General features: G+C 41.1%; 1 protein-coding gene across 1 annotated transcript; it reads right to left on the bottom strand.

The window, feature by feature from the left end:
- Positions 1–2,718: 2,718 nt before the first annotated feature.
- Positions 2,719–27,804, bottom strand: SLC25A17 (solute carrier family 25 member 17). Its single transcript, XM_061363336.1, has 9 exons — positions 27,644–27,804; positions 17,161–17,221; positions 16,053–16,119; positions 12,674–12,825; positions 10,082–10,198; positions 9,256–9,401; positions 7,976–8,071; positions 3,779–3,861; positions 2,719–3,313 (listed from the first exon to the last, which is right to left on the bottom strand). Exons 1-9 carry the CDS (start codon positions 27,770–27,772, stop codon positions 3,166–3,168), a joined length of 999 nt encoding a protein of 332 aa, XP_061219320.1. The 5' UTR covers positions 27,773–27,804; the 3' UTR covers positions 2,719–3,165.

The following is a 27,804-nucleotide window of genomic DNA, read 5'->3' as shown; positions in this document are numbered from 1 at the left end:
CCACTTGCTTCACAGTCTCTAAGGTGCCTAAGGGGGTTCCTACCTTCAGTTAAAGTGTGGAACAGGCAGGAGAAAGAACAGGACAGGATTAAATTTAAATCTCCTAAATTGAGCTAGGGATAGAATTATCCCTGATAGAACTTGGCTAAGACAGAAGATCCTCTCTGCTGCTGTCTTTTGTAATCATCTCTCCCTTCTTTTGTCCCTGAAAATTATATATATATATATATATATACATATTTTAAAGAGAGGGAGGAGGGCTGGTCTTCAAGACAAAATATTTTCTGTTAGGTTCTTTAAAAGTGAACTGACACCAATTTTTGGCTGGAACATGCAGTAACATACTGACCACACAGCTGAAATGCAGCACACTGGCAAATCCCAGCATTAAGGCTTTCATTGCAGGTACTTGTGTGTAGAGCTTCTTGTGCCACACGACCCTTGTACTCCACCTCTGCACCTGTTTCCACCTTCAAATGCCAAAATCACATGGATTAGGGGTCAGTAAGAACACTTGTATCTCTTGTGCTGCTCATCATGGAAATGTTCTCCTACAATGTTTCCGGTTGGAACTCCATGAACTTTAACGTCCCTCACAAAACATTCTGTGATTCTGTAACACATTTTTTTCCAGTGAAATGATTCAGAGTAGCTGAATTGTGTCTTCACAACACCTCCTGAAGCTCCCCCTGCATTCCTTTCACCCCTTGCATTCCTTCCCCCTTGTGAGGGTGATGTCAGGAAACAATACTTTGTCTAAACATATTTTGAAATAGAATTACTGTATTTTGGGTTCATTTCTGAACAGTATTTCTCTACTATAGGTGACACACAACTTCAATACCCAGATTAGAAATACTGTCTTTCATAGATTGCTTTGATACATTAGCTTCTTTAATCTCAAAGATTCTCACATACATCTCTGAAGCCTGAGATAAGTTTAGGAATTCTAACAGAAATGTTAATCACTTGTTCAAACTACACCTGAGAAAACTTAAGTGGGCCACCTGTAACATGAATGGTGCCTGCTGATTGCACAAATCACTGAGCAATTCCTCAGCCATCTCTAGTAGTCTCTCAGTTAGCTCAGTCTAATGTTTCAATCAATACTGCAGAATGCATTATTTAAATATCACAGATCTATCACTAAAAGGAAACTGAAGATGCTCTCATCTTCAATAGCTTTTGTTTCCATCCCTTTAGGAAGCTGTTTCATTACAACTGGTCAGCAGAGTGTATCGTGCAAAATGGCTATTCTAGATTTAATGGTCACACAGACACAACAAAAAGCAGAACTCCTCCACACAGTTCTGCATGCAGGTTATTTTGCAAGAGTGAGGTACTTTATGCCTGTGAAACCACATTGGCTGATAGGCAAGTATTTCCTTGGCTAGATAGCAAGCAAGCATTTACTTTCTTCTTACAGATATAGCAATCAGAAAAAAAATGGTCCTGTATTTGCAGGAATTGCTCTTTCCTGCCACAGAGCAGAAAAATGCAAGACACACTGAACTACAGCTTCTAGCAGCCACACAGATTTCAGCCCAAGAAGTGACACGAGAATCACTTTTCATTTGCATAAAGCCAACAGTCTCTCAGCTTCCCCACAATGATCCTGAGAACAGGAATTTCCAAGTGAGGTAGCTTATCAAGAGCCATACTACTGATTCTGAATTTCTATTAAAACCACCAAAAAGACAGCAGACTACTTTTCCCCAGGATAACTCATTTCAGTCAAGTATTTCCACTGAAATTCTCAGGATTGTGATTGTATCTTTTCCAGTGGTAAGGTCTACAGTCTCTCCTTAAATTTCATGGCATCTATCAGAGTATAATTACAGTATAATCATTACGCTTTTTTGCTCTCACTTGTCATGTGTAAGTCTCATTTGGGCTTAAAAGCATTCAGCACTGAACTAAGAGTATTTTTGTTGTGTAAAGATAATCATCATTCTCTTAAAGAAGTAGTCAGTGTAAAAGTTTGCATTCTTGTTCAAAAGACAGCATTATCTGCAAGCTGCATTGCAATTTCATACTTTGAATTAACTCAATTCAGACCCCCAAAAGGATGCCATTTAGCAATTCAGTAATCTATTCCCTGCAGCACCCAATTCTTCTCCCAGACAGTCTTAGTGTTAAACTACCATGGAATTTCTCAATACTTCAAATATGAAACTGTTCTTCAGAACAATACTACTGCACTCGTAATGATGGGTGCTGCAGGATTTACTTGGACTACACAACCTAAGACTATTGACCAAAACTATAGAAAAAGAACATAAACATAGTAACTGGGACAACAGTTATGGCCTTTAAGCTTTGTGGTCAGGAAAGTGCCTGGGAAGATCAGTATAAAAATAATTACAGCACATTTTTTAAAGGACACACCACTTCTGAAGCATAGGGCAAAGCTCCCTGTCTGCTCTGAGAACATGGTGTGAATTCACATGCACTCACAAGAACCAGGGTTACAAAACTTCCTGTATTTCTGAGCAGCAAGTCCATTTTTCGAGGCAGCTGGAGGCACTCATCTTGAAAAAGCAAGCCAGTATCTAGTCAGTATCCGCATTTGAAATTTTCAGGATTAAGCAGCATACCTATCGACTGATAATGCACATTCTAGCAGTTCAGAAATCTCACCACCAGATATTCGGGGCAATATCCCATCATCCTGTGCCACAAACACACTTGAAGTTAAAAGAAAACCACGTCTAAAACCTTGTTCTTTATGAATTATTTTAATGAACCACGTAAGAATTGACATAAACACAGGACAAGGAAAATAACATAAAACCAGCCCCAGCAGCTGCTGACAGAAGGTAAAGGTAGAAGAAAAGAATTATTTGAGGGAAAACAAGAAAGCAAAGTGAGAGAGACTTGTTCTTGCCAAGAATGTCAACCAAATCATTAAAATCTCACATCAAGTGCTTAAATAAGGTCTCTGCTTTGTTCCTTAACACTGTGGGTCCACAGAAGAATAAGGAATGGGCTATTCCTGAACTCCTGATAACAGGCCCTATAGAGTGTATTCCAAATTTCTCCAAGTAATGGAGATGGAGATGGCTAAAAAGAAATAGAGGAAGTGAGCACCCTTTGTTACCCGGTCTGGTCTCAGAAACAGCATGTATTCTCCAGACCCCATAATCTTTGGCATAGGTCCCTTTTTCAATGCCTGCGAGAATGCTTTAATCCCATGACTGTGAAGGTTGCAGCAGTCAGTTTCTCATACACTAGAAACATAAGAGCAGCAGTGAGAACTGTCTGCAGGAGCTTTGCTTCCAGGCCTTTGTAGAGTCCCATTAGTCCAAAACGCCTAAGAAAGAAAACAAGCAAACAAGAAAACAAGTGTGAATAGCCCCCTATAAGTAAATCAGTACACTACAAAGAACAATTAATACCATAACTAATCACAACCGTAAGAACCTTAAATTCATTCTTGATCTAGTGCCAGCTATGTTTAATAATATATTAAAGAGAAATAATATTAAAGAGAAAATCCTGCAGAAAGTTGTCTTTTGTGCAAGGAACTTGCTTCTTTTCAAGATGAGAGGTGAACTGATACCCACAGATACCCTTGATAACAGTTACTGTACAGATATTTAGAAGAATTTGTGTTTGTGTACTTGTTCTGCAATATTACAAAAACCAGGTTGGTTCTAATAGCAAGTTTAAGGGAGGCAGAGCCCCCATAATGTAGATCCAACATTTTCAACATATTAGTAATACTCATGTCTTCTATATCATGTTAGAAAAAATAAAACCACCACAGAAAACTCACCTCACTCTCTGTTGAAGAAGGTAAAGAATGTTTCTAAGACTGCCTAGAGTTCGGTTCTCTGGGTTCAACCTGTGGCGTCCAAACTGGAAAACAAATAAAGGCAGAGCATTTTGTTTCACTATTTCTCCATGGTGCTGGGCAAAGAACCCAACACGTGTGAAATCTGGAAAACCTATCTTAAACCTCTTTTAACATCTTCCAGGTTGTACTAGCCATCAGTGAAGAACTGAGGCCAAAGATGACACTACTGAACTTTACACAGAAAGCATTAAAATGGTATTTGCTACAGTAATTGGTTTTCATTTTAAGATGGATTCTAAGAAATTACACATAGCCATATATGCTCTCTTTCAATTGCTCTGGAGGAAACAGTTTTCAAGATCTTAAAAGTGTAATTTGCAGCCTTAGTAGGGACATGACATTCAAAACAACTTCTGGCTTGCACAGTTTTCATTTCACAAAGATTCAAAGCCTCATACACCTACAAACCATTATTACACTGAGATTGCAGAGCTGAACCCAGAATTCATCTGCCCAGTGATGCATCTCAGAGCAAAACATTTACATGTGAACTGCTGTGGAAGAATCCAAAATTGTTTGATCCACCTACCTGGTCTAAATAATACTCTCTTACTCACTGCATTTGCTTATCCACAAACTGTTTTCCAGCAGGCATGATAGCTGCTGCTGTAATTTTATGTCTCAAGAGTTAAACTAGCAATTTCAGCAACTCCTTTTCCAGGATTCATGGACACTCTTATCTGACACAGGTTGATAGAACTATGCAAGCTGTAACTATGAATTATTAATATACAAGGCTTGCCACACTTGTATTTATAACAACATAGCCAAACAGCTTTTGAAGCTATTTTACCTGTATTTACTTCTGTGCTAAGAAAAGTGAACTTGAGCAACTGCCTGTGGATGAGTTTCGCCCAGAACTTACTCAGGCAACTGCTACTTCTTTGCTGTAAGAAATGACCACTGACTGTAGGAAGAGTATGCAAACAGACTGAGGCAGTTCAGAAACTGTAAGATGACACAGGTCCCTTTTGCTATGTCTTAAAGACTTTGAAACAGCAATGACAGACCATTATTGGAAATCTCCCTTTATTAGGTAAACATCTGCTCACAATCCACTATCTTCTCATCAACAAGTAACTCATTTGATATTCATAAATCAGTGCTAAGGATTACTGTCAAAGACTCAGACACACCCCCAAAAATTGCTAACTAGGTTCCAAGCACCGATGCCAGTCACTGCCCAGGTTACTCATAGGCTTCCAAACAACTCCAGGATTAGGTGTTTCTTTCTCCTTTTTTCTCTACCACTGGACAATTTTTGTACTGTAAACAAAGGTTCATCAAAAGGAAAAAAAAAGTTACTTTCTCTGGAGGTCATCAATACTTCACTGATTACTGCAGAAGATTTCCCAAAAGGACTGGCATTCTCTGTACTGGAGAAAAGAGGCTTGAATTTTAACGAGAATGCTTTCACCCAGTGTGACTAAGAACATTAACACTAGTGCTATTTCTCCAACGGCAAATTTAATTCATCCACTCTTTACCAACGCATAAACTAAAGAACAGTTTCAATGCCTAATAAGTAACCCTCGCCCCATGTATTTTTAATTACTGAAAATGACACAGACATGGCAAGGCTGGAACATGCTGACCGCTATCCATTACACAGGGTAACTGTTCATTGTATGGAAGCTAGAAGAATGCTCTGCCAAAAAACTGAAAGCTAATGTTCAGTGACTTCTTTATAAAGAACCCTAGTAACTTCCAAATAATAGTAAGCTTCTAAAGGCTTAAGATTGAAAAAGAGACCTGTACTTCTACTTCGATAATATAACTTGATTATGTTTAAGTTTATGAATAATATTTAATGATTCATATTTAATGATTATCATAAGTTTTTTATGAATCATGAACAGAGATTGTATTAGCTTGTGCTTAAATCTGCTAAAATTGTTTCAAATAACCCCACAAGTATACAAAGTGTTGCTTCACGCAGAATGTTATTTCTGAAACTACTAAACCTTTATTTATAACCTTTTTCACACATATATATATATATATATCAGTGTGAGTGACAAAAGCATCATAAAATATAACAATGCTATCTTTAGATTAGAAAACACATTAAGATTGGACCAGATAATCCTTGCGGTCCCTTCCAACCTGGTATTCTATAATTGATTATGAAATAGAGCAAGTTTGAACTGGACAGCACAGGTGTCCCAGATGCACATTTCCACTGTTCTCGCCAGAGGTGTTCAGGGTTTCTGGCTATTACTTCTTTCACAGAGAAAAGAGAAACAAGTCCTCCACAGTGACTGCAGAACTAGAGAGAGGGTTCTTGTATTTCCCATCATCACAGGGAGAGAATGGTTTGGCACTGAGAAGTAGCATATAGGCCACTTTATTTCAGTGGGCCACTGTGAGAAACAGCCCACCACCAGGCTGTGGCTAGCTGTGCTCTAGAAACTGATCATGGCAAGCCAGCACCAACTAGCTGACTTCAGCTGAGGTGAGCAGTAAGCAGCAGCTGCTGAGTACATCAAGCTGGCAGCACAATGTACCAGAGCTGCCCTGTTCTTAAAGGATAACGCTATCAGGAAGAGACGGAAGAATTCTGTTCAAAAAGCCAAAAGGAGATAGACAGAACATGAAATAATAGTCACAAAATTGCAACCACTTCTATAGCAACTACAGAAAGGAATGAGGGTTGAAGTTGTTATATTGATGTAGCCCAGTGAAAATTGCATTGCTGTGCAATGCTAAGGCTAAAATAGATCACTCCAACTTTCTTTCCAGTTCACCTTCACACCAGCAGAAAATGCATCGATTGGGAATAACTGATGTTGCAACTTCTCCACACAAAGCTGTATTTGTTAAATGTTTTTCTGTATCTGTCACTTCAGTAATAGAAGCCCGTGTTACTACTTTTAATTCCTGAGACGTGTCCAGGCTATTAAAACGGGGCAAGACATTGAATGAAGGCATTGATCATCAAAAATTATGAAAACTTCAGAAAAGGTGACTGCTGACAAAATTAACGTGTGGCTCACACATCTACAATGCAGATGCCATTTTGTGCACCATTAGGGTGTTGAAGTAGAAAGCTGTGAAGAGAGTTTTATCTAGTGCCTTTTCAGGGTAGCAATACCACACAGTAAACATATTCAAATCTTGTTAGTTAGAAATATAGCATCCAAACTATTTTTTTACAGGTTATCAAAAAGCAAAATACACATAAGTCCACTCTAATTAGAGAGAAGAAAAACTAAAATAATTATAAAATTTAGATGAAAATCACTTTTCCAGATGAACAACAAAGAAAAATCCACTGTTAGACAAGACTAGACACTAGCCACGGAAGGCTCACGTTCAACTAATTCGCCAAATTCACGCAAGTTTTAGAACATATAGAATGGCTTTAACATACAGGCAAGTTATGGCTTTTCCTTAGGAAAGTAGCATATTTCATGAGGTAACATTTATTAATATTTAGCTGTTATAGAAACCATCAAGAAACAAAAATAGATTAAAAATCACAGAATATACTTATGTACTAGTACACACTGACGGTAGCAGCATTATCCAGCATACTGACAAATCACAAGTGAGAATAAATGCAATGGCTTCCATTAGCATTACAATTAGCGTACAAGGCCAGACAAGTGGTTAAAGGTACTATTCATGAGGGAGTTCAGCATCCCCTGATGAATCATATTCTGGCTACTGACAACGTCAGGCCATCATGTGAATAAAACCAGTCCTATGAACAGAACTTTTCTGGATTACCCTAGGTCATCTGGAAACAAGCCAGGTTTAAAGGATTTAATTTTAACTTCCCACTTGACATGTTTTCTATTTATATTCAAAGAGGAAAATCTACATTTCTGTAGTAGGGTGCACTATCTTCTGTGAGACACTACACCAGTGCATTATGTTATCAACCCTACTGGCTGTTTGAAACAGATATGCACCAGTAATACCAAGTTCTAGCAGAATCTGTCAGTACAGAATCAAAAAAGAGAGGCATCCTTATCAGTGGCCTGCATTCTGCAGAAGGATATCCCAAACTAAAGGGTTCATTAACATCAAGAAAAACAAGCCATATGAAAAAGGCTTGCATTATACAGAACAAGTCAGAGGCAGCTACACTGGAATGAAATTATTACTTACCCGCAGAATTGACTGTACTGTCTGCAGAGGATAAGTGAGGGTCGTGGCAACTGCTTTGGCTACTGCACCAATGACAAAAGCATCCAAAGATGTGAGCTGTTCAATAGACAAAGAACATACTACTTCCACACAGCACTGAAACAGTCAATTAGTCATATGTATTTGGGGGTTCTATATTGCTGCCTGCTATGGGTTTGTCTAAGTATCTTTGGCATAGAGATCTCACAAAGGATCTGTGTCTCCTCATTTTAAAGAGTTAGTTATACTTCAACCAACTTACTTTCCCACAACTAATGTTTATCTGTAGCTTCTACCTGCTCACAAGCTTTTGCATTTCTCATTATAACTAGGTTAGTAAAACATAGTGGAGAAAGCCATACAACTAGACCAATTTAAAGCACCAAGAGTAGACAAAAGACCAGAAGATAGCATTTAAGCATACCATCAATCAGTAAGTACTTCAGCTTTTGCATCATTTAAATCAACAAGTCACACAGCACTTGTGAAAAGGTTACAGTAAAGACTCCTTGAACACCATTCTATAATCCTGAGACGTAATCACTACGCTATCAGGCAGAATTTTAGTCTTGACGACATAGGCTAAAAATCTCCTCCTATAAGAACACTACCTGGAAGCCCAAAGTCATCTCCAAAGCCAAGAGTGTTCCACCATGTACCAAAAACATAGTTACAGCCTAAGACTGATTACAGCCTACCTCAGTCTAACAGCTTGAATTAATCACTGAAAGTAAGTACGTGCCCATTTCAAAACATGTTCCACATTTGCAAAATATGTTGACTGCAATCAGAAATATGCACACTCATGCAGATCATAAGAAAACAAAAGCCAATCTGATATACTTAAGACAATAAATAAAAGATCAAATAGGGAGAAAAAAGTTGTCAAAAATAAAAGTGACCAGTGCGAGGGGAAAAATGTATTTTTTCCCTCTCTACTGATGATGGACAAAGCATACTCTAATTTAAGACAGAACTAAGTTACTTAAAAGAAACATGAGAAATAAATATAGCAATTAGCCAGCACATAATAATGATTCAGAGGGAAGCTCATCATTCAAAAAACGTATTGTCCATAATGTAACCAGATAGATCCACCAGGCACAAGTAGAGTGCTACGGCTGCAGTACTGACTAAAGATGGTAAAAACCCAAGCCTCATTTATAATGGAAGATCTCATGTAAAAATAATCTCGCTACATCCTGAGGAAAAACTATGACTTTTTAACATATTGATATGAACTGGCCTCAAACCATACTCACTTGCAGCTGCTTTTTCAAAAGCTTTCGTTTAAAGCCTTCATAAAACATGAACTGTATGGCAGGATTGAAGACCAGAAGCAAGGAGGGGAAAGTACCATTCCATAAAGCTAAGACTCCTTCATCTCGTATTATCTGATGAAAGGCATCTGAGAAGAAAGGGGGAACAGAGGAGTCGTTAAAATTTTGAGTACAAAATTCTGACTGTAGAAGGTAAGAAAAGCTAAAGCATAAAATTCAAAGTGTTTAGAAGTCCACTGCAGTCTTTTCTCTAACTGTTTAATCTTCCATTCTAATATGGAATTTGACAGAAAAACAGTGACAAAGGTGGTTCTTGCACATATCACCATTAACATAAACAAAGCTTATCATCTGCACAGACATCTTGCTTTCTTTAGTACAAGCTCAGCATCAACATTAAGATCTTCTAAACCTTCCTCAAAATTACAACAATATATATTTCTATTTTTAAGACAGCCTGAACATGTGAGTGAGGAAGAGATTAAAGTGAGTGAAGTTTAATCTGCAAATTGTCTGTCCAAACTCAGACCCCCACTACCACCTCACTGGGCTCACTACTTTCTATGATAAGATACCTGCCTTTGCAAAAGGTATTTAGTTACAGGTATGCATACTTTAAACTCTTAATTACCATCAGAAACAGCCACGGCCAGTTTCGTGCAAAACTCAAATACAGCAAAGCAGAAGGGAAGCATAGAGATTCCAGAGTGAAATCAGTTAGGTGAACAAAAGCCTTCAAACTTCAGAGTCCTTGATATATTTAATTTAATGAACTTTTCTTTGGTTAAAGACAATAACAGGCGCTTACCTATTATGCCTTTGTAATTGGTTGGTACGATGTCTTCGTTTCTAAATTTTGCTCCCTGCAGCTTCAGACGTGTGTTCACCACCCAAAGAGGAGTGGTCAAGAGAACATTCACTACACCTAATACAAAACACAACGCAAAAAAGAAAATCAGCAAGAACTAGGAGATAATTTCAAATGTTTTCTTATTTGCTTTTACCCTGATTCACAGGCTACTGAAATTACTGGTAGGAAGAAGGAAACACGATTAACACAGCATATGGGAAAGGTACAGTGGTACTTTTTAATGGGGTACTTCAGGTATCGCCCACAGTCCCACCACTGCACGCAGCAGGAAGACATCCCTGCTACCCTTCCCCAAAACTAACACAAAAAACCCCAAACCAACTAACCAAACAAAACCAAACAAAAAGTCACACCAGACAACAAAATACACCAAATGTGAACATGCTGAAGGAATCTTAAGTGAACTTGTTATCTTGCTGCATACTACACCACACTGGAGCACAAGATGCTCTACTTTTTCATGTCTTACTTCACTCCATTATGAGTTGCTGCCTGCCTACTTTCAGAAACACAGAGTGGTAATGTTAGAAGGATTATTTTATAATGAGAGATCAAAAGAGATAAATGCATGTAGCTTGATTACCAGAACATAGCTCCTACACTGCCAAAAGAATGAGAATATCTAGCTTTTAGGTTCACTAAGTACACTTAACGTGGAAAACACAGGATTCTGCAAATATTCTAAGTAAGGCTTAGAGTGGCAAGAGATTATACACAATAACAAACCCCAGCAGTAAAGCTTGAAAGTTGAATACCAGAAAGTAGGATGGGGTAAAAAAAAGTAGACAAGCATATACAGGCTAAAAAAAAAAAAAAAGAAAAAAAAAAAAGAAAAAAAGGAGGTGCTGCAAAATACAGCTCTAAACAAACAGGGAAAAGAATTAAGGGACATCTCTTCTGCAACCACCTGATACGGATCTCTCCTGTCCAGTAATGACACAGGCAGTTACTCTGAAGTAACTAAGTAAAAACAAGTTTCTGATCTTTCTTACCAATATTCTGCGTCACAGAAATTAGCAATTGCTTCTACATAGGTTGCTTTGGTAGGAATCCAAGTGACAGATTCAGTTACACTGAGATACATCAGGAACATTGAGATACTATCGGAACAGTGAATCTGACAAAGGTGAAACTTTACCACCTACATTGTTCCTCTTTGTTCTTTTTCTTTTCCTTAAAGAGGGTTCAGAAAAGCAGAATATAGTCATAAATACATTTCAGTATCCTTCATAAGGCCTACAGTGAGCTCTCCAAAGATGTTCTGAACAAAATCAAGCACTAGAAAAGGCAAGCTGCATTAATCTCTCTTAATCGAAGTCAATGTGTTTACGTTAAGAGGCAAAAGGTTAGAGCACAGTCTATTTGTAATTTTTCACCAGTACCTGGTTTAAGTCATAAAACTTTATCTTCCAGACTGGAAACATTTTTGGGGGTCTTTTTGTTTGTTTGTTTTGTTTGTTCTGGTGGGTTTTCTGTGTGGTTTGGTTTGTTGTTTTTTTTAATGTATTTTCCCAGTCTGTATTTGCTAGCAGTAGTAGGAATGAAAGGTAGTTAGAAAGAATTAGTAAACACCTTAAGTGGAATTTTTCAATTTCTACCAGATATTATTTCACTATAAGGATATAATCTACTGACTCTGAAGAAGTCATTTAGCTACAGTCACAAGCTGTTACCCTAATTCCTGTAGCCTTTGTTCCAGAATGTATAAAGCCAACTTCAGAATTTCCTTCCTTACTTTCCCCCAACTATTCTGCCATTCATTGTGACACTGAAAGTACAAGAAAATACCAAAAACTAAAAAGAAAAAAAAAAAAAAAAAGCCTTCCCCTACCCACTCCCCCAAAAAATTAAAAGTCACAAGCCTTTTATGCAGGATTTTTTTTGTTAAATCAGCTTCTTTCAGTATGGTTGCACGAGCAATTGTTTCTGTGGAATATTACTGGCAAATACAGGCACACGCTGGTGATTTTTCACACTGGATTGGCTAGAAAAGTCACTTAATGTCACCATCCCTTCAAAAAAACCACTGTAGCATCCTCATGAGAAGTAGGGATGAAAAAGAACATATAGTCCCGCTGGATCTGAATATATCTAGGTTCTTTACTGTCACTTTCAGTTGATAACCCTAAAAAGGTCTGGAAAGAGACACCCAAATGCTTACATTAAAAACTTACTTACCATAATTGAAAATATCTTAGAACTGGCATATATGTTTTCCTCTGAAATAAACTATCACCTTCCCTTGCCATTTGTCTTCAAAATCTTAATAATGATGCTTAGACACCATGGTAAGGAACACACCAGACAAATAAAATACTGTGCTTTGTGCCAGAATTCACTATAGAACAGTTTATGCACTTACTTATGAGGCAGGGAGGACACACAGGCAAATCAGAGCTGTACAATGAAGCAGCTCTACATACAGTGGAAGGTGTAAGCACTCAGTGTGATCTCCAGTGGACTTCATAAATAAAAATATTGATATACTAAAAATCAATTTTGGATTAAATTGAGGTTTTTAAGTCTTACCTGCAACAACCCCAAGAACCAAGTCTTTTCCAGTGGTAGAATGCTGACCTTTGACCCAGAGACCTTTAAGACTATTAAATGTATAAAAATAAACAAAATTGGAACAGCAAAGGCTGGAGATAACAGGGAACCACCCTCGATATGGTGCCAACCTAACGGAGAGGAAAAATTCATAAAGGTCAGCAAAATATTTATGTGACTTGGTTGATGTTACATGGATGGTCCCAGAGACACAATACGGTATTCAACGTGCAACACTAACTAGATATGTCTTATCAATAATGGTAACAAACCATACTAAACTTCTGACTGCACCATAAAAACAAAACAAAACAAAAACCCCCCACCCTTAAATACTTGTATTTATGAATTATAGTAATCAGGAATAACTGCACTGAAAAGGAGCCATAGAGGTACAAGATATTTACAGTGAGAAGCTTGGGGCTCACTAACTCCAAAAGCGAGTATTATCACCATATTTCCTCTCTACCAACAGCTGGCAGTGAATTACAAGCATCCAGGGGATGTATACATGTTTGCAGTCTGTATGTTAGCATACAATGCTGATACAATCAGTTCAAACCAAGTACTAAAACACACAAAGGCATGACAGGAATTCTCATCTTTGTTGAGAAACAGGGTCATCAGTCCAATACAAAAGAAAAAAGCCCAGTAAAGAGATGCTGAAATCTCTAAGGAAACAACGCAATGCTTAATAAAGCTGGACAAAAAATAAAAAGACAACTACCCCTTCAATACAAAATAAATAAAAAAAAAAAAAGAAAAAAACACTGCAAACACTTAAGATAAGGAAGAAAAAAAAAAAGTCTGGATTCTCCCATAATGTTTAAAACCAGAAGACTAATTACTGAAATGAATGTATTTCACCAAGAGGAGTTTTCCAAACGATGCAACCTGAGACATATGGCATATGAGATACGCAGGTGGGAGGAATTTCTAACAAATGTCTTCCATTAAAATCTAGAGCAAATCAGTCAGGTAAGCAAGAAACAGACATCACCTACTGAAATTTAACTAGATCAATCAAATAGATGAAAAACTGAATATTGCCTTATGATTCACAGCTGTGTTATTTTTGAGATGCTGTGAGTAATCATCATTGTTTATCATCTAAATCTATCTTAATTTAAGAATGATTTCATAACACTGACTAACAAAGCTCCCTTCTCTGGCAGGCCTGAAGAGCCTGTAAAACAAGGACAACTCAACAGCATGTTCTACAATACATCCAGAAAGAGACAATGACACACACCTTCTGCATGCCATACACTGATACTGCATGGGACAGGTAGAGGACTGGTATCAAGTGCATAAGAAATCCCTTCAACAACTAGTTGGAGGCTCTTTAGTATTCATCAGAATATTGGCAATACACAGAATATAAGGATCTCCAAGAAGGAGACCATAAAAGATGCAAGGATGGTAAACACAGCATCTAACTGTTCTTATAATGTAAATGCTAGTTTTTAATCTTGGATGCATCAAGTGCTTCTCCCACATAGGTGGGAATACAGCACAGTATTAAGAGTGTCTCTGAAGCTCCAGGCTTAGCTATCCCAACAGTTACAAGTTAACTGACTACACAGTTAGTCATGTGCAGAATTAAAACAATTTTTGCATCACCTATCTTTTCTGTGCTGAAAAAGAAAAGGAGAAGCACCCTTTAAGGGCCATGGCCTCTGAGAGGTTTAGTTTGGTTTTGCTTGATTTAGTAAGAAAAACTTCTAATGATTTTCAATTTAAGCATCTTGCAGTACAAAACACAAAACCAAGACAAGAAACATTATTTTAATGAGTTGTCAGTGCTACCACCTGTACTTCACACAGATATTTCTGCACACAAATAAAATCTAACTTAAAACCTAAACTGCAACCTTGAGGAAAACTCAGTGTATACCAGTGAACATATTTCATCTCACCTAGAAAAGGATGAAAGCAAAGCTGTTTGATGAACTTCTACAGAATGTCCATTAGCTAAATCCATTTGCTTTATCTAGGTAAGAAAAGCAGTCTCACTAAAGTGTGATGTGATAAAAGAGTCTACAAACTCACACAAACAATACACAATCATAGAATGGTTCAGCTTAAAAAGGACCTTAAGGTCATCTAGTTCCAACCCCCTGCCACGGGCACGGATGCCTCACACTAGACCATGTCACCCAAGGCTCTGTCCTGGCCTTGTACACTGTCAGGGATGGAGCATTTACCACTTTTTTGGGCAGCCTGTTCCAGTGCCTCACCACCCTCACAGTAAAGAACTACTTCCTTAGATCTAACCTGAACTTCCCCTGTTTAAGCTTATGATCTCGCATCACATTTCAGATTTATTGTTGTTTTGGGTTTTCCGTTGTCTCAAGACACATCCCTGAAACTATAGTATCATTCACTGCTTAGCCAGGCCTTCCCAAAACCTTTGGAAGTAACAATGTTCCCATCTTGCTAGATTTACTTTTTTCTGTTTCACAGGAAAAGTAGGATGACCACTTTTGCAGTCTCTCCAATTTACTTCTTTTTTTCTCTTCTTTCTTTCCTTTCTTTTTTTTTTAATGAAAGTTTACTTGCCACCCTCCTGTGACAAAGTAATGAGGGAACACGAACAAGAGAGATCAGCAACTGACTGAGAAGTATTTGTGTGCACAACTACAAACCGCTCAAGTTCAAAGCTGGCAAAACATTATTGGCCAAGCTAAACTTTTGTCAACTTCAATGTCCTGGAAGCTCTGATCTACTGAAGAGTTCCAGGGATCCACTTAGGAAAAACAGTTGTAACAAAGACATGCATACAACTGTTTTCCCCGCCAGCTCAGCTCAGACTGCGTGGCAAATACTAAAGCACACCATTGCTGGAAGTGAACCGCTTTTAGATAGATCTTGACTCTCACCAAGATAAATAATTACTTCTTGTTTACTTGCACATACTTTGGAGAACAGAAAACTTCCAACTGGGAAGCATGTCTCAATTCTCCTGTTGAAAGTGGCTCAGCTGCCCAAGAGTTTCATCTTAGTTATGAGAAATGGACACACCCAAGATTCCAGGCAGACGAAGCTGGTTTATCAGGTACATGAAAGTACGTTTGCGTGCAAACTGCATTTCTAAGGAGGCACGGCTACCTCGCTAATGAAGGCACAGTTACATCACTGAGCAGATCAATTGCATAAGGTGCTCAAGAAAATTAATCCAAATCAACTAAAGATGAACACATAAGATAATGCAAATCATATCACACTTACATGAAGACAATTCAGAGTAAAAACCTGCCCACACAGATATGGGCTAACTATTCCACTTTAAAAGCAAATCCAAGTTAGTTTTAGAGCTTGTCTACATGAAACAAGCAGAAAATTGGAATCTACTCACAGGCCTTCTTCTTTGATTATTTCCAGTAAGACTGCTGGTGTTGTCTTAGACTTCCGCTTCTCATCAACTGGAAAACAGAAGAACCGACCTTTTACATTATTCCAATTTTTAGCACTCATTTTCAAGTCCTTATCCTTCCTACTCTGAACATATCCCAGAAAAGCACGTTTCCTCTTCCTCATAAAGAACAGATGTTACCTATTTCTGCAGCAAAACAAGAAAGTGTCTCCTTCATTTCATCTGCTAAGTAAGGCTCCTTCCTTGTTTTATTCTTTGCCAGACTGGCATATAAATTGTGCACTAGAGTATCTGTAGTTATCTGTTCCTAACTGGATGGTTGCAACATGAACTGAAGGTAGGTTCCCATTAGGTAAGAGGCCAGAACTGGGCCTGCCTAACTGCTCTCAAAATGATTCCTTGGACTCCAGACTAGCACCTCCAGCAAAGCAAAGAGCTAAGCCTTAGCAAAACACTGTCTCTTCCTTCACTGAAAGCTGCTCAGCAGCAACATGGTGCTCATTTCTCAGCCATAGATTTCTGATGACCTGGCTGATGATCTCCTTCTAGTTCTTAATAGCACTTCAGGCACAGCTCTAAAACACTTGGTGATTCTGTGACTTTTGATTAGTTGGTAGAGCATTACAACAACAAATTTTATACCCAGACACATTTGTGTAAATACTGGATGTTCCCACTCTCAGTTCTAACCCCGATTTTTCCCTTTAAACCATCCTCAGGAATAATTCTAGATTAGTTTTCCATGATACTGCCCCATGTTTTAAAGTGTTCTCAGCAGCCAAAAGCAACAATACACAAATGTAATCCTGTGTAATCCCACATCTTTATTTTTCTTTTTTTGCTCTTAGATAACCATTAAAAGCCATGTCTGGCCATAGTTCACACAGCTTTTCAGCTAGTTAAAAAGTTGCCCCATCTCCCAAAAGGCAAAATTACCTTCAGCTGAAAAATAGTGATTAAATGGTGTTAGTGTTACACAGGTAAGATTCCTGTTCATGCAAGACAGGCCCCCTACAACCACCCTCACAAGTGCCCCAGCCAAGATGAACAGAAACACCATCATTCAAAGAAACTAGAGTTTGACACTTACCCTGAAGTCTAAGCCTAGCTGTATCCAAAGGAAAAAACACAGTCATTGCAGTCATACTGCCCTGAAAAACAAAATAAACTGGCTATATAGCGTATCAATTGCTTGTACAGAAACCAGTCTACTGAGTAAGTTTAAAAAAGGGGTAAACTCATATACAACAATGTATATTTGAAGTGTTGCTTTGGTTCCATGATTACAAAACTTTACTTATATCAAGCTAAAATGAAATCTTCAAAAGCTTTAAAGCTTTTTGCCCAAACAGAAAGACAGAGCCAATAAACTGGTCAGGAGGAGACAAACATTGCACTTTCTCCATTGGCCTCAGTTCTCAATTTCTAGTTTACACAAGAAAAAAAAAACCAAACACAACCACAAACCACCATTGTCTTACAATAACCTTGTTCTGACATGAGGAAAAAAACCTAACACAAACTTTTGTTCATTAAAACCTGACAGTACATGTTTCTCAGGACTTAATCTAGCACGATACTAAATTCCGATTTAGGCAATGAAGATCTGTCTACCAAGACACCCCCTATGGCATGAATTACACATGATGAATTGAATCAGAAAATGGTTTGGGTTGGAAGGGACCTTAAAGCTCATCCAGTCCCAACCCCCTGCCATGGGCAGGGACACCTTCCACTAGAGCAGGTTGCTTCAAGCCCCTGTGTCCAATCTGGCCTTGAACACTGCCAGGGATGGGGCAGCCACAGCTTCTGTGGGCAACCTGTGCCAGGGCCTCACCACCCCCACAGTAAATAATTCCTTCCTTATATCTAACCTAAATCTCCCCTCTGTCAGGTTAAAGCCATTCCCCCTTGTCCTGTCACTACAGGCCCCTGTCAAAAGTCCCTCTCCAGATTTCTTGTAGGGCACCTTTAGGCACTGGAAGCTGCTCTAAGGTCTCCCTGGAGCTTTCTCTTCTCCAGACTGAACAAGCCCAGCCCTCTCAGTCTGTCTCCATTGGAGAGGTGCTCCAGCTCTTTGAGCATCTTCATCACCCTCCTCTGGACTTGTGCAAACACATCCACATCCTTCTTGTGTTGGTGGCCCTAGAACTGAATGCAATACACTAGGTGGGGTCTCACTAGAGCAGAGTAGAGGGGGAGAATCAACTCCCATCATCTGCTGGCCACGCTCTTTCTGATGCGGCCCAGCACATGGTTGGCTTTCTGGGCTGCAAACATACATTGCAAGGTCATGTGGAGCTTCTTGTCAACAAACACCCCCAAGTCTTTCTCCTCAAGGCTGCTCTCAGTCCAGCCTGTATTTGTGCCTGCACCATCCCAGGAGCAGGACCTTGCACTCAGCCTGGTTGAACTTCATGAGGCTGGCATTGGCCCACCTCTCAAGTCTGTCAAGGTCCCTTCCCTCCAGTGTGTTGACTGCACCACACAGCTTGGTGTCCTGGCAAACCTGCTGAGTGCACATTCAATTTCACTGTCCATGTTACTGACAAAGACATTGAACAGCGCTGGACCCAATACCAACCTGAGGGACACTACTCATCACTGGTCTCCACTTGGACATCAAGTCATTGAGTGCAACCATTCAGACAATTCCTTATCCACCGAGTGATCTATCCATCCATCAAACCCATGTCTCTCCAGTTTAATGACAAGGATGTTATAGAGGATAGTGTCAAATACTCTGCACAAGTCCAGGTAGATGACTTCACTCTCTCTTCCCTTATCTGCCAATGCTATAACCTTGTCACAGAAGGCCACCAAATTTTTCAGGCACAACTGGCCTTTGGTGAAGTCATGTTGACTATCATCAGTCACCTCATTTTCTGTGGCACAGGTTCCAAGAGGATCTGTTTAACAATCTTGCCAGGCACTAAGGTGAGACTGACTGGCCTGTAGTTCCTTTTTTAAAAAATGGGGTTATGTTTCCCCTTTTCCAATCAGTGGATCTTCACCAAACTGACACAACTTCTCAAACATAATGGATAATGGCTTGGCGACTACAGCCATCACTTCCCTCAGGACCCACGGATGCATCTCATCAGCTTCCATGGTCTTGTGCACGTTCAGTTTCTTTAGATGGTCTCAAACCTGACCTCCTATAGAGGGCAGTTCTTCATCCTTCCAGTCCCTGCCTTTTCCTGCCGTGATTTGGACCGTGTGGCTGGAGCACTTACTGGTGAAGATAAGGCAAAAAAGTAATTGAATACCTCAGCCTCCTCTATGTATTGGGTAACCAGGTCTCCCATAGCCTTCCAGAGAGGTCCCACATTTTCCCTGGGCTTCCTTTTATCACCAACATCACCTACAGAAGCTTTTTCTGTTGCCCTCGATGTCCCTGGCCGGATTTAATTCTGTCAGGGCTTTATCTTTCCTAATCTGATCCCTACCTGCTTTAACAATTTCTCTGTATTCCTCCCAGGCTACCAGTCCCTGCTTCTACCTTCTGCAGGCTTCCTTTTTGTGTTTGGGCTCTTCCTTGTTCATCCACACCTCCTAGCATTCTTGCCTGACTTCCTCTTTGTCAGGATGCACCAGCTTGAAGGATGCGATCCTTGAATATTAACCAGCTTTCTTGGGCCACTCTTTTCCCCAGAGCTTTATCATGTCATACCCTATCAAAAAAAAATCCCTGAAAAGGCCAAAGTATGCTCCCATGAAGACCAGGGTAGCGAGCTTGCTATGCACCCTCCTTGCAGCCCTAAGGATATTGAACTCCAGCATTTTATGATCATTATACAGCCAAAGCTCCTCTTGATCTTCACACTCCCCACCAGCCCTTGCTTTTCAGTGCAAACAAGGTCCAGCATAGCCCCTCTCTTCATTGGCTCTTCTGTGACTTGGAGAAGGAAGTTCTCATCAACACATTCCTGGAACCTCTTGGATTATTTATGTCCTGATGTGTTGCCCCTCCAATAGATAGTGGGGTGGTTGAAATTCCCTATGAGGACCACAGCTTGTGAATGAGGTTGCTCCTGTCTACAGAGGGCCTCATCCACGCAATCTTCCTGCTAAAGGTCAGGCAGCCTGTAGCAGATCCCCAGTGTAATGTCCCCTGTCTCTGCCCTCCCTTTAATCCTGACTCATAAGCTCTCAGTCAGCTCTTCATCGACCCCCAGACAGATGTCCATGTACCTCAGCTGGCCATTGACAGAGAGGGTGACTCCCCTTCTTCATGTACCCTGCCTGTCCTTCCTGAAAAGCTTGTATCCTTCCATTCCAGCACTCCAGTCATAGAAGCAATACCACCACATCTCTGTGATGCCAGTAAGATCATAGCCCTGAAGGTGTGTGCACATCTCTAACTCCTCTTGTTTATTCCCCATGCTACACATGTTTGCATAGAGGCATTTACATGGCCTAGGTGTATCAGATTCACTTCTTGTGAATTCAACACCTTCTTCATTTCCTATGTGATCCAAACTGTAAAGCCTCTAAATGGAAAAGCAGGCAGTCTCTCTCCTTTACAACAGGGTTAAGTATTTGCATATGCCCTTTTCAAGGTCCCTCTGGATCCCATCCATTCCCTCCAGCATGCCAACTGCACCACACAGTTCTGGAGCTGTTCCCCCTTTCTCCCTGCCATCAGTTAGCTTCCTTCTTCTTTAGTACTCTAGCATTAATATTATACAGCTTTTGGAAAGGATACCTAACTCAAAAAGACCCAGGCTTGGTGGAAAGCCTGTTAACACTCCACAGTACTGTTAAATGCATTAAGTGGCTGCTAAAGCTGTGTCACACTTCTGTTAGTAGCCATGCAAAACATTTAAACAGTGGCAAGGTACAGGATACAGCTAGTAACACAAGGACTGCGTTTAAAGCAAACTGCACAGCGTAGACTGCACAATGTGAATTCAACTTTCCTACAGCTAGAAATGCCATGCATTTAAGCAAGTTTTGGCTCTGGAAACACTCCAGCTCTGGAGAAGGCTGCTTGGAATAATCTCTACAATCACCAATAGAGGATTATTTTTCAGGTGGTGTTTCCTCACTAAGACAACTCTTGGTTGAAGTTTTAACATGACTTAAGTTTTTCATAATAGCAGGTAGCAGACAGAATCATAGAATAGTTAGGGTTGGAAAGGACCTTAAGATCATCAAGTTCCAACCCCCCTGCCATGGGCAGGGACACCTCACACTGAACTATGTCACCCAAAGCTCTGTCCAACATGGCCCTGAACACTGCCAGGAATGGAGCATTCACAACTTCCCTGGGCAACCGATTCCAGTGCCTCACCATCCTTACAGTAAAGAACTTCTTCCTTATACCCAATCTCAACTTCCCCTGTTTAAGCTTTAACCCATTACCCCTTGTCCTACCACTACAGTCCCTAATGAAGAGTCCATCCCCAGCATCCCTATAGGCCCCCTTCAGATACTGGAAGGCTGCTATGAGGTCTCCACGCAGCCTTCTCTTCTCCAGGCTGAACAGTCCCAACTCTCTCAGCCGATCTTCATAGGAGAGATGCTCCAGTCCCCTGATCATTCTCGTGGCCCTCCTCTGGACTTGTTCCAACAGTTCCATGCCCATTCTATGCTGAGGACACCAGAACTGAACACAATACTCCAAGTGAGGTCTTATGAGAGCAGAGTAGAGGGACAGGATCACCTCCTTCGACCTGCTGGTCACACTCCTTTTGATGCAGCCCAGGCAGAAAGCCAGTTGGCTTTCTGGGCTGTGAGCACATGCTGCAGCTGGCTCATGTTCAGTTTCTCATTGACCAACACCCCTAAGTCCTTCTCCGCAGGGCTGCTCTGTATCTCTTCTCTGCCCAGCCTGTAGCTGTGTCTGGAAATGCTCCGATACAGTTGTAGGACCTTGCATGGTTAAACTTCATGAGGTTGGCATCAGCCCACCTCACAAGCATGTCCAGGTCCCTCTGGATGGCATTCCTTCCCTCCAGTGTATCAACCGAACCACACAGCTTGGTGTCATCAGCAAACTTGCTGAGGGTGCACTCAATCCCACTGTCCATGTCAGCGACGAAGATGTTAAACAAGATCAGTCCCAACACCAATCCCTGAGGGACACCACTTGTTACTGTTCTCCAGCCGGACACTAAAGCATTGACCACAACTCTTTGCATGCGGCCATCCAGCCAGTTTTTATCCACTGAGTGGTCCACCTATCAAATTGATGTCTCTCCAATTTAGAGACAAGGATGTTGTGTGGGACAGTGTCGAATGCTTTGCACAAGTCCAGGTAGATGACATCAACTGCTCTACCCCTGTGAATCAGTTCCTTAGCCCCATCATAGAAGGCCACCAAATTGGTCAGGCAGGATTGCCCCTTAGTGAAGCCATGCTGGCTGTCACCAAGCACCTTGTTGTTTTTCATGTGCCTCAGCATGCCTTCAGGAGAATCTGCTCCAAGATTTTGCCAGGCACAGAGGTGAGTCTATAATTCCTCAGGTCATCCATTTTCCCCTTCTTGAAAATGGGGGTTACATTTCCCTTTTTCCAGTCGTCAGGAGCTTCACCTGACTGCCAGGATTTTTCAAATATGATGGCCAGCGGCTTAGCAATTTCATTTGCCAGCTCCTTCAGGACCCATGGATAGATTTCATCAGGTCCCATGGACTTGTGTACATTCAGGCTCTTAAGATGGTCTCGAACCAGATCCTCTCCCACAGTGGGCCCAAGGTCTTCATTCTCACAGTCCCTGCCCCTGCCTTCCAAGACTTGGGTGTTGTGGTCAGAGCATTTGCCAGTGAAGACTGAGGCAAGGAAGTCATTCAGAACCTCGGTCTTCTCCACATCCAGGGTAGCCAGTTCTTCTGATAGCTTCCAGAGAGGGCCCACGATGTCCCCAGTCTGTCTTTTATTTGCAGTGTACCTACAGAATCCCTTCCTGTTATTTTTAACATCCCTAGCCAAATTTAATTCTAACTGGGCCTTAGCTTTCCTAATCTGGTCCCTCGCCTCCCAGACAACATCGCTGTATTCTTCCCAGGCCCTCTGTCCTTGCTTTCACCTTTTATAAGCCTCTTTTTGCCTTCGAAGTTTCCTCAGAAGCTCCTTATCCATTCAAGGAGGTCTCCTGGCCAAAACACTTGAAACATATGAAAGGAAATACTTGGCCATAATTACCTGGTTATTTTAACCCATTTAGTCTGGGCTCTAGTCAAAAGGGTTGGTTCTGCCCTTCCACAGACTTCTTCCGTGCCTGCTCATTCTCAGCACCTACAGTGTTCACAGCTGCATAGCAAGTAGGATTAATAAACCCAACTGACTAAAAACTTACAAAAAATAAATTTTGGTTAGAAGACAGCACAAAAACAAGTGTAAAAAGGAGCCAAAATATACTTCTTAATGACAGCTGCATTACAGCAGCTCTGAAACCAATCTCAAAACTCAATTGCACACACTTATGCACAGAACAGCCACAATACTAAACAGCCACTGCAAGTTCCAAAATTACCCTGCTCAATTTATCCTGCTTTCACCCTCCTGAAGTGAGATTTATCCTGAATTGTACTCTCAAGCAATTCATCCTACAGCAACATACACACTTGCATTCAAAATCAGAAAACATTAATGGGGAAATAGTTGGGGTGGTGGCACACAGGACAAATAGAGTCACAAAGTACAGAATAGAGTACTTCAGTTGGATCTACAATGATGACCTAGTCCAACTGCCTGACCACTTCAGGGCTGACCAAAAGTTAAAGCATGTTATTAAGGGCATTTTTCAAATGGCTCTTGAACACCAACAGGGATGGGGCATCAACCTCTGTAAGAAGCTTGTTCCAGTGTTTGACCACCCTCTCAGTAAAGAAATGCTTCCTAATGCAAAGTCTGAGCCATCCCTGATGCAGCTTCGGATCATTCCCATGCAATAAGCTCTACAGGCTCAAACTGGTTTAAAACATATATAAAGCTATAACGCAACAGAATGTCAAGAGATAAGTCAGCTGATCTAACAGATTACTGCCAATAAAAGGTAACTTGTAACCTCTCTTTTTGCTAAATCGAGGAAAAGAAACTCAGAAAAGCAGTTACTTTTCTCCTAGTTTTATAAATGGAACAGCTGAACTATATGGCAAGGACTCTTCATTAGGGACTGCAGCGATAGGACAACTGGTAATGGGTTAAAACTTAAACAGGGGAAGTTTAGATTGGATATAAGGAGGAAATTCTTTCCTGTTAGGGTGGTGAGGCACTGAAATAGGTTGCCCAGGGAGGTTGTGAATGCTCCATCCCTGGCAGTGTTCAAGGCTAGGTTGGATGAGGCCTTGGGCGATATGGTTTAAAGCGAGGTGTTCCTGCCCCTGTCAGGGGGGTTGGAAGTTGGTGATCTTAAGGTCCTTTCCAACCCTAACTATTCTATGATTCTATGTGAAGGAGACATGATTTCATGGCTGAAAGTAAGGGAAAAGAAAGGGATGAGCAAGACCAGCCCTTTCCCCAGCAACAAAACACCTTGAGATGAGCTGAAATTCCTTACTGATCACACTTGAGGCGAGCAAGAAAAGTAAGTAACTCCTATTATTGACTTCATGAATGTATACTGAAATGCATGACCCTGTACTGTTGAAAGGGTGAGGCCTCACTGTCTGCCTTCCCATCACCTCCCTGTCAGCACTGAATCTTGGTGCCTTGCCAAGTCAAGTCATGTTATTGCTGGATGATCACTAGGACAGGTACAAACTGGCTTAAGCAATCCCAGCTCTTGGTCAACTGTGTTTGCACCTCTACTTCCTCTGTTCTGGTGGCATAACTTTTTGGGCACCTACACAATGATGCAAGAAGAAAACTAATGTAACTGAATAAACAACTTTTTCCACTGGGCTACTTCTTTAGTCTGATCAGTTCCCTGATGAGCCACTGCACCACATACAACTGTGCAGTAGCCAAGAAGTGGCAGTAAGCAGCCAGAACCAATGGACTGAGGCGACTCCTGCAAAGAAGAGGTGTGCAGCCTGAAGTCTGGTTGTCTAAAAAACAACAATAATTGAAAAAAAAATTATATATATATATATATATATATATATATATATAAAAGCAGCTTGACTGCTCTCATAATATGCCTATAAAATTCCCATTCCTACAGCTTTTGTAACAGGAAGGTTTACTTTATAGCTATGTGCAGAGCTAAGGACTACTTCTGTAATTCAATTAAAGCTCACAGGAAATCAAGCCCTGAGTTTTCTGCTGCTCAGAATTTTTGACCAGGCAGCCTACAAGATATATGAACTTTGACCATAGCTGAACAGAAACAGAAACTATCATGTTGTGATCTGGCATGTTCTTCTGGCTCATTACTTCAGGATAGTTCTGTGGGTTGCTTTTTCTCTTTTATTTCTTTAAAGTCTTGCACCACATCTGCACATCAGTGTGCTTTATAATAATTTAAGCAAATGGTGAGACAATATCAGAACAGTTAGTACCCAAGTCAAAGATCTTACCAAAATGTATGTATTAAAGCAGTAAACAAGTATCTAAATTGGTAAGTACACCTTTACTATGACATAAAAATACCAAGGCATCCAGCATAAGGCAGTTAAGAAAGGACTTCTGTACAAGGGTACTGAAGTCCAAGAGCTCCAAAAAGCTCTGTCTTCCTTCATAGCAACATCACTGCTGACATTTAAGCATCTTCAAGTACAATTGTGAATTTCTATTAATCTTATTAACACCACCAAGGGCCTTGAGATACCATTTCATTATGTGTTTTAAATGTATGGCTGGATTTATAGGTTCGGTTTATAACACAAAATTTCTTCAGAAGTACAGCCTGGTTATAACGATCTGGAGACGAGAGTGAAAACCTAACAGTGAGGGCTAGAAGTTGTTATCAGCTTCTGTACAGACCAGCAAAAGGAGAGCAAGCACTACTGCAATAACAAGATCACTCAAGAGTTCCATTTCTTGAAAGTGGAAACAAAATCCCCACTGCCTTTGATACTTAAATAAGCAGACATAAAACACTTTAAAGAGCACAGTAACTCCATGTTTATTTATTATAAAGGCACGAAACCCTTTAAAGTATTTTTTCCCTTTAGAATCAGCCCTTATCGTTCAATAACATTTAGCAACTTTCATCCTACAGAAGACATTGAGAGTTCTAAAGACTCAAATTAGAACAGGAAGTTTGGCCAGAACAGTACATTGGCAACTGCCAAAACACAAGTTTAGGTGTTCTTGCCAGTCTGGAATAACCCAAGAGTACAGCTGCATCAGCTCGCTTGAAATCCATCAGTATGTCCAGTCCAAAATGCTATATTGAGCCAAAATTCTCAATCTATTGGAAGTACAAGGCTGATTTGCTATTTACAGAGCTAGCAGTCATTTCAGCATACAAGAAAATCTACAGAAATTAAACACTACTTTTTAATTTACAAGCATCATATGAAAAATTGAATTAAATAATCCATACAATCCTCCTCTAGCTGCACTGTGCTTGCTTTATGCTTTGGTTAACACCTATGTATTACTTCATCCTTCACAACTTCTAAGTATTAGAGGGCCATGAAGATGATGCTCAGAGGGCTGCAGCACCTCTCCAATGGAGACAGGCTGTGAGAGCTGGGCTTGTTCAGCCTGAAGAAGAGAAAGCTCCAGGGAGACCTTAGAGCAGCTTCCAGTGCCTAAAGGCAGCCTATAAGATATCTGGAGAGGTACATCTTACAGGGGCCAGTAGTGACAGGACAAGAGAGAATGGCTTTAAACTGTACAGAGGGGAGATTTAGATTAGACATTAAGAAAAGAGTCTTCCCTGTGAGGGTGGTGAGGCCCTGGCACAGGTTGCCCAGAGAAGCTGTGGCTGTCCCATCCCTGACAGTGTTCAAGGCCAGGCTAGATAGGGCTTGTAGCCTCCTGCTCTAGTGGAAGGTGTCCCAGCCCGTGTCAGCAGGTTGGAACTGGGTGAGATTTATGGTCCATTCCAACACAAACCAGTCTGATTCTATGATTTATGAAACAATTGCAGAAGGCAAACGTTTAGTACAACTCTTACACTGCACAGCTGAAGATGTCCCTCTACCCGAACTTCTGAAAGGCTTAAATTTTCATTGCTAATTAGATGCCCAACTTCAGATGCTTGGAGTCTTACTGTCTAAGGGAGCACACCTACAGCTCCTGTGCTGCTCATTAAACCCCACAACCAAAACTACTGACAAACACAATGGGGGGCTTGCAAGCGTGCTCTTATGGGATGAGTGGCAGAGCTGGGACTCAGTGTCAAGGCCCCCTCACCCCAACCCCATGAAGGGCCTGGTCCCACCTCAGCCCGGCTACCAGCCTCCCTACCCCCGAAGCCGCCCCTCAAGCGCGGGGTTCCCCTCCGGTGGCCCCTCAGTCAAACAAAGGCTTAAGGCTGCCGGTTATCCCGCATGGCCCCCACCCTGCCGTCCGGCTGCTCCGCCCGCCCTTCCTCACCGCTGGCCTGGGCACACCCTACCGACCAGACCCCCCGGCCTCGGCCCCGTCACCACGAACGGTGGTGGAGACGCCCCCTTCCCCCACCCGGCGCCGCCAGCAGCTGCCCCGCAAGCCCCGACCCGCTCGCTCACCACGGCCCCGGACACGGCATGCACCAAGCTCTCGTAAGAGGCGATGGAAGACATGGCCACGGATCTCGCGGGCTCAACCGCCGGCCGCCCCGGTAGAGCCGCGGCACCGCCGACACCCTCCCGCGCCATGATCCCGCCCGCCCGGCGCGTCACGCCTGGCC

This window comes from Neopsephotus bourkii, unplaced genomic scaffold (genome assembly GCF_033783945.1).
Source record: "Neopsephotus bourkii isolate Nb327-2 ecotype Australia unplaced genomic scaffold, CSIRO-AGI_Nbou_v1 NB_107, whole genome shotgun sequence".
NCBI classification, from domain to species: Eukaryota; Metazoa; Chordata; class Aves; order Psittaciformes; family Psittacidae; genus Neopsephotus; species Neopsephotus bourkii.
The sequence above is the reverse complement of the archived record's forward strand: the minus strand, read 5'-3'. Positions and strand labels throughout refer to the sequence as shown.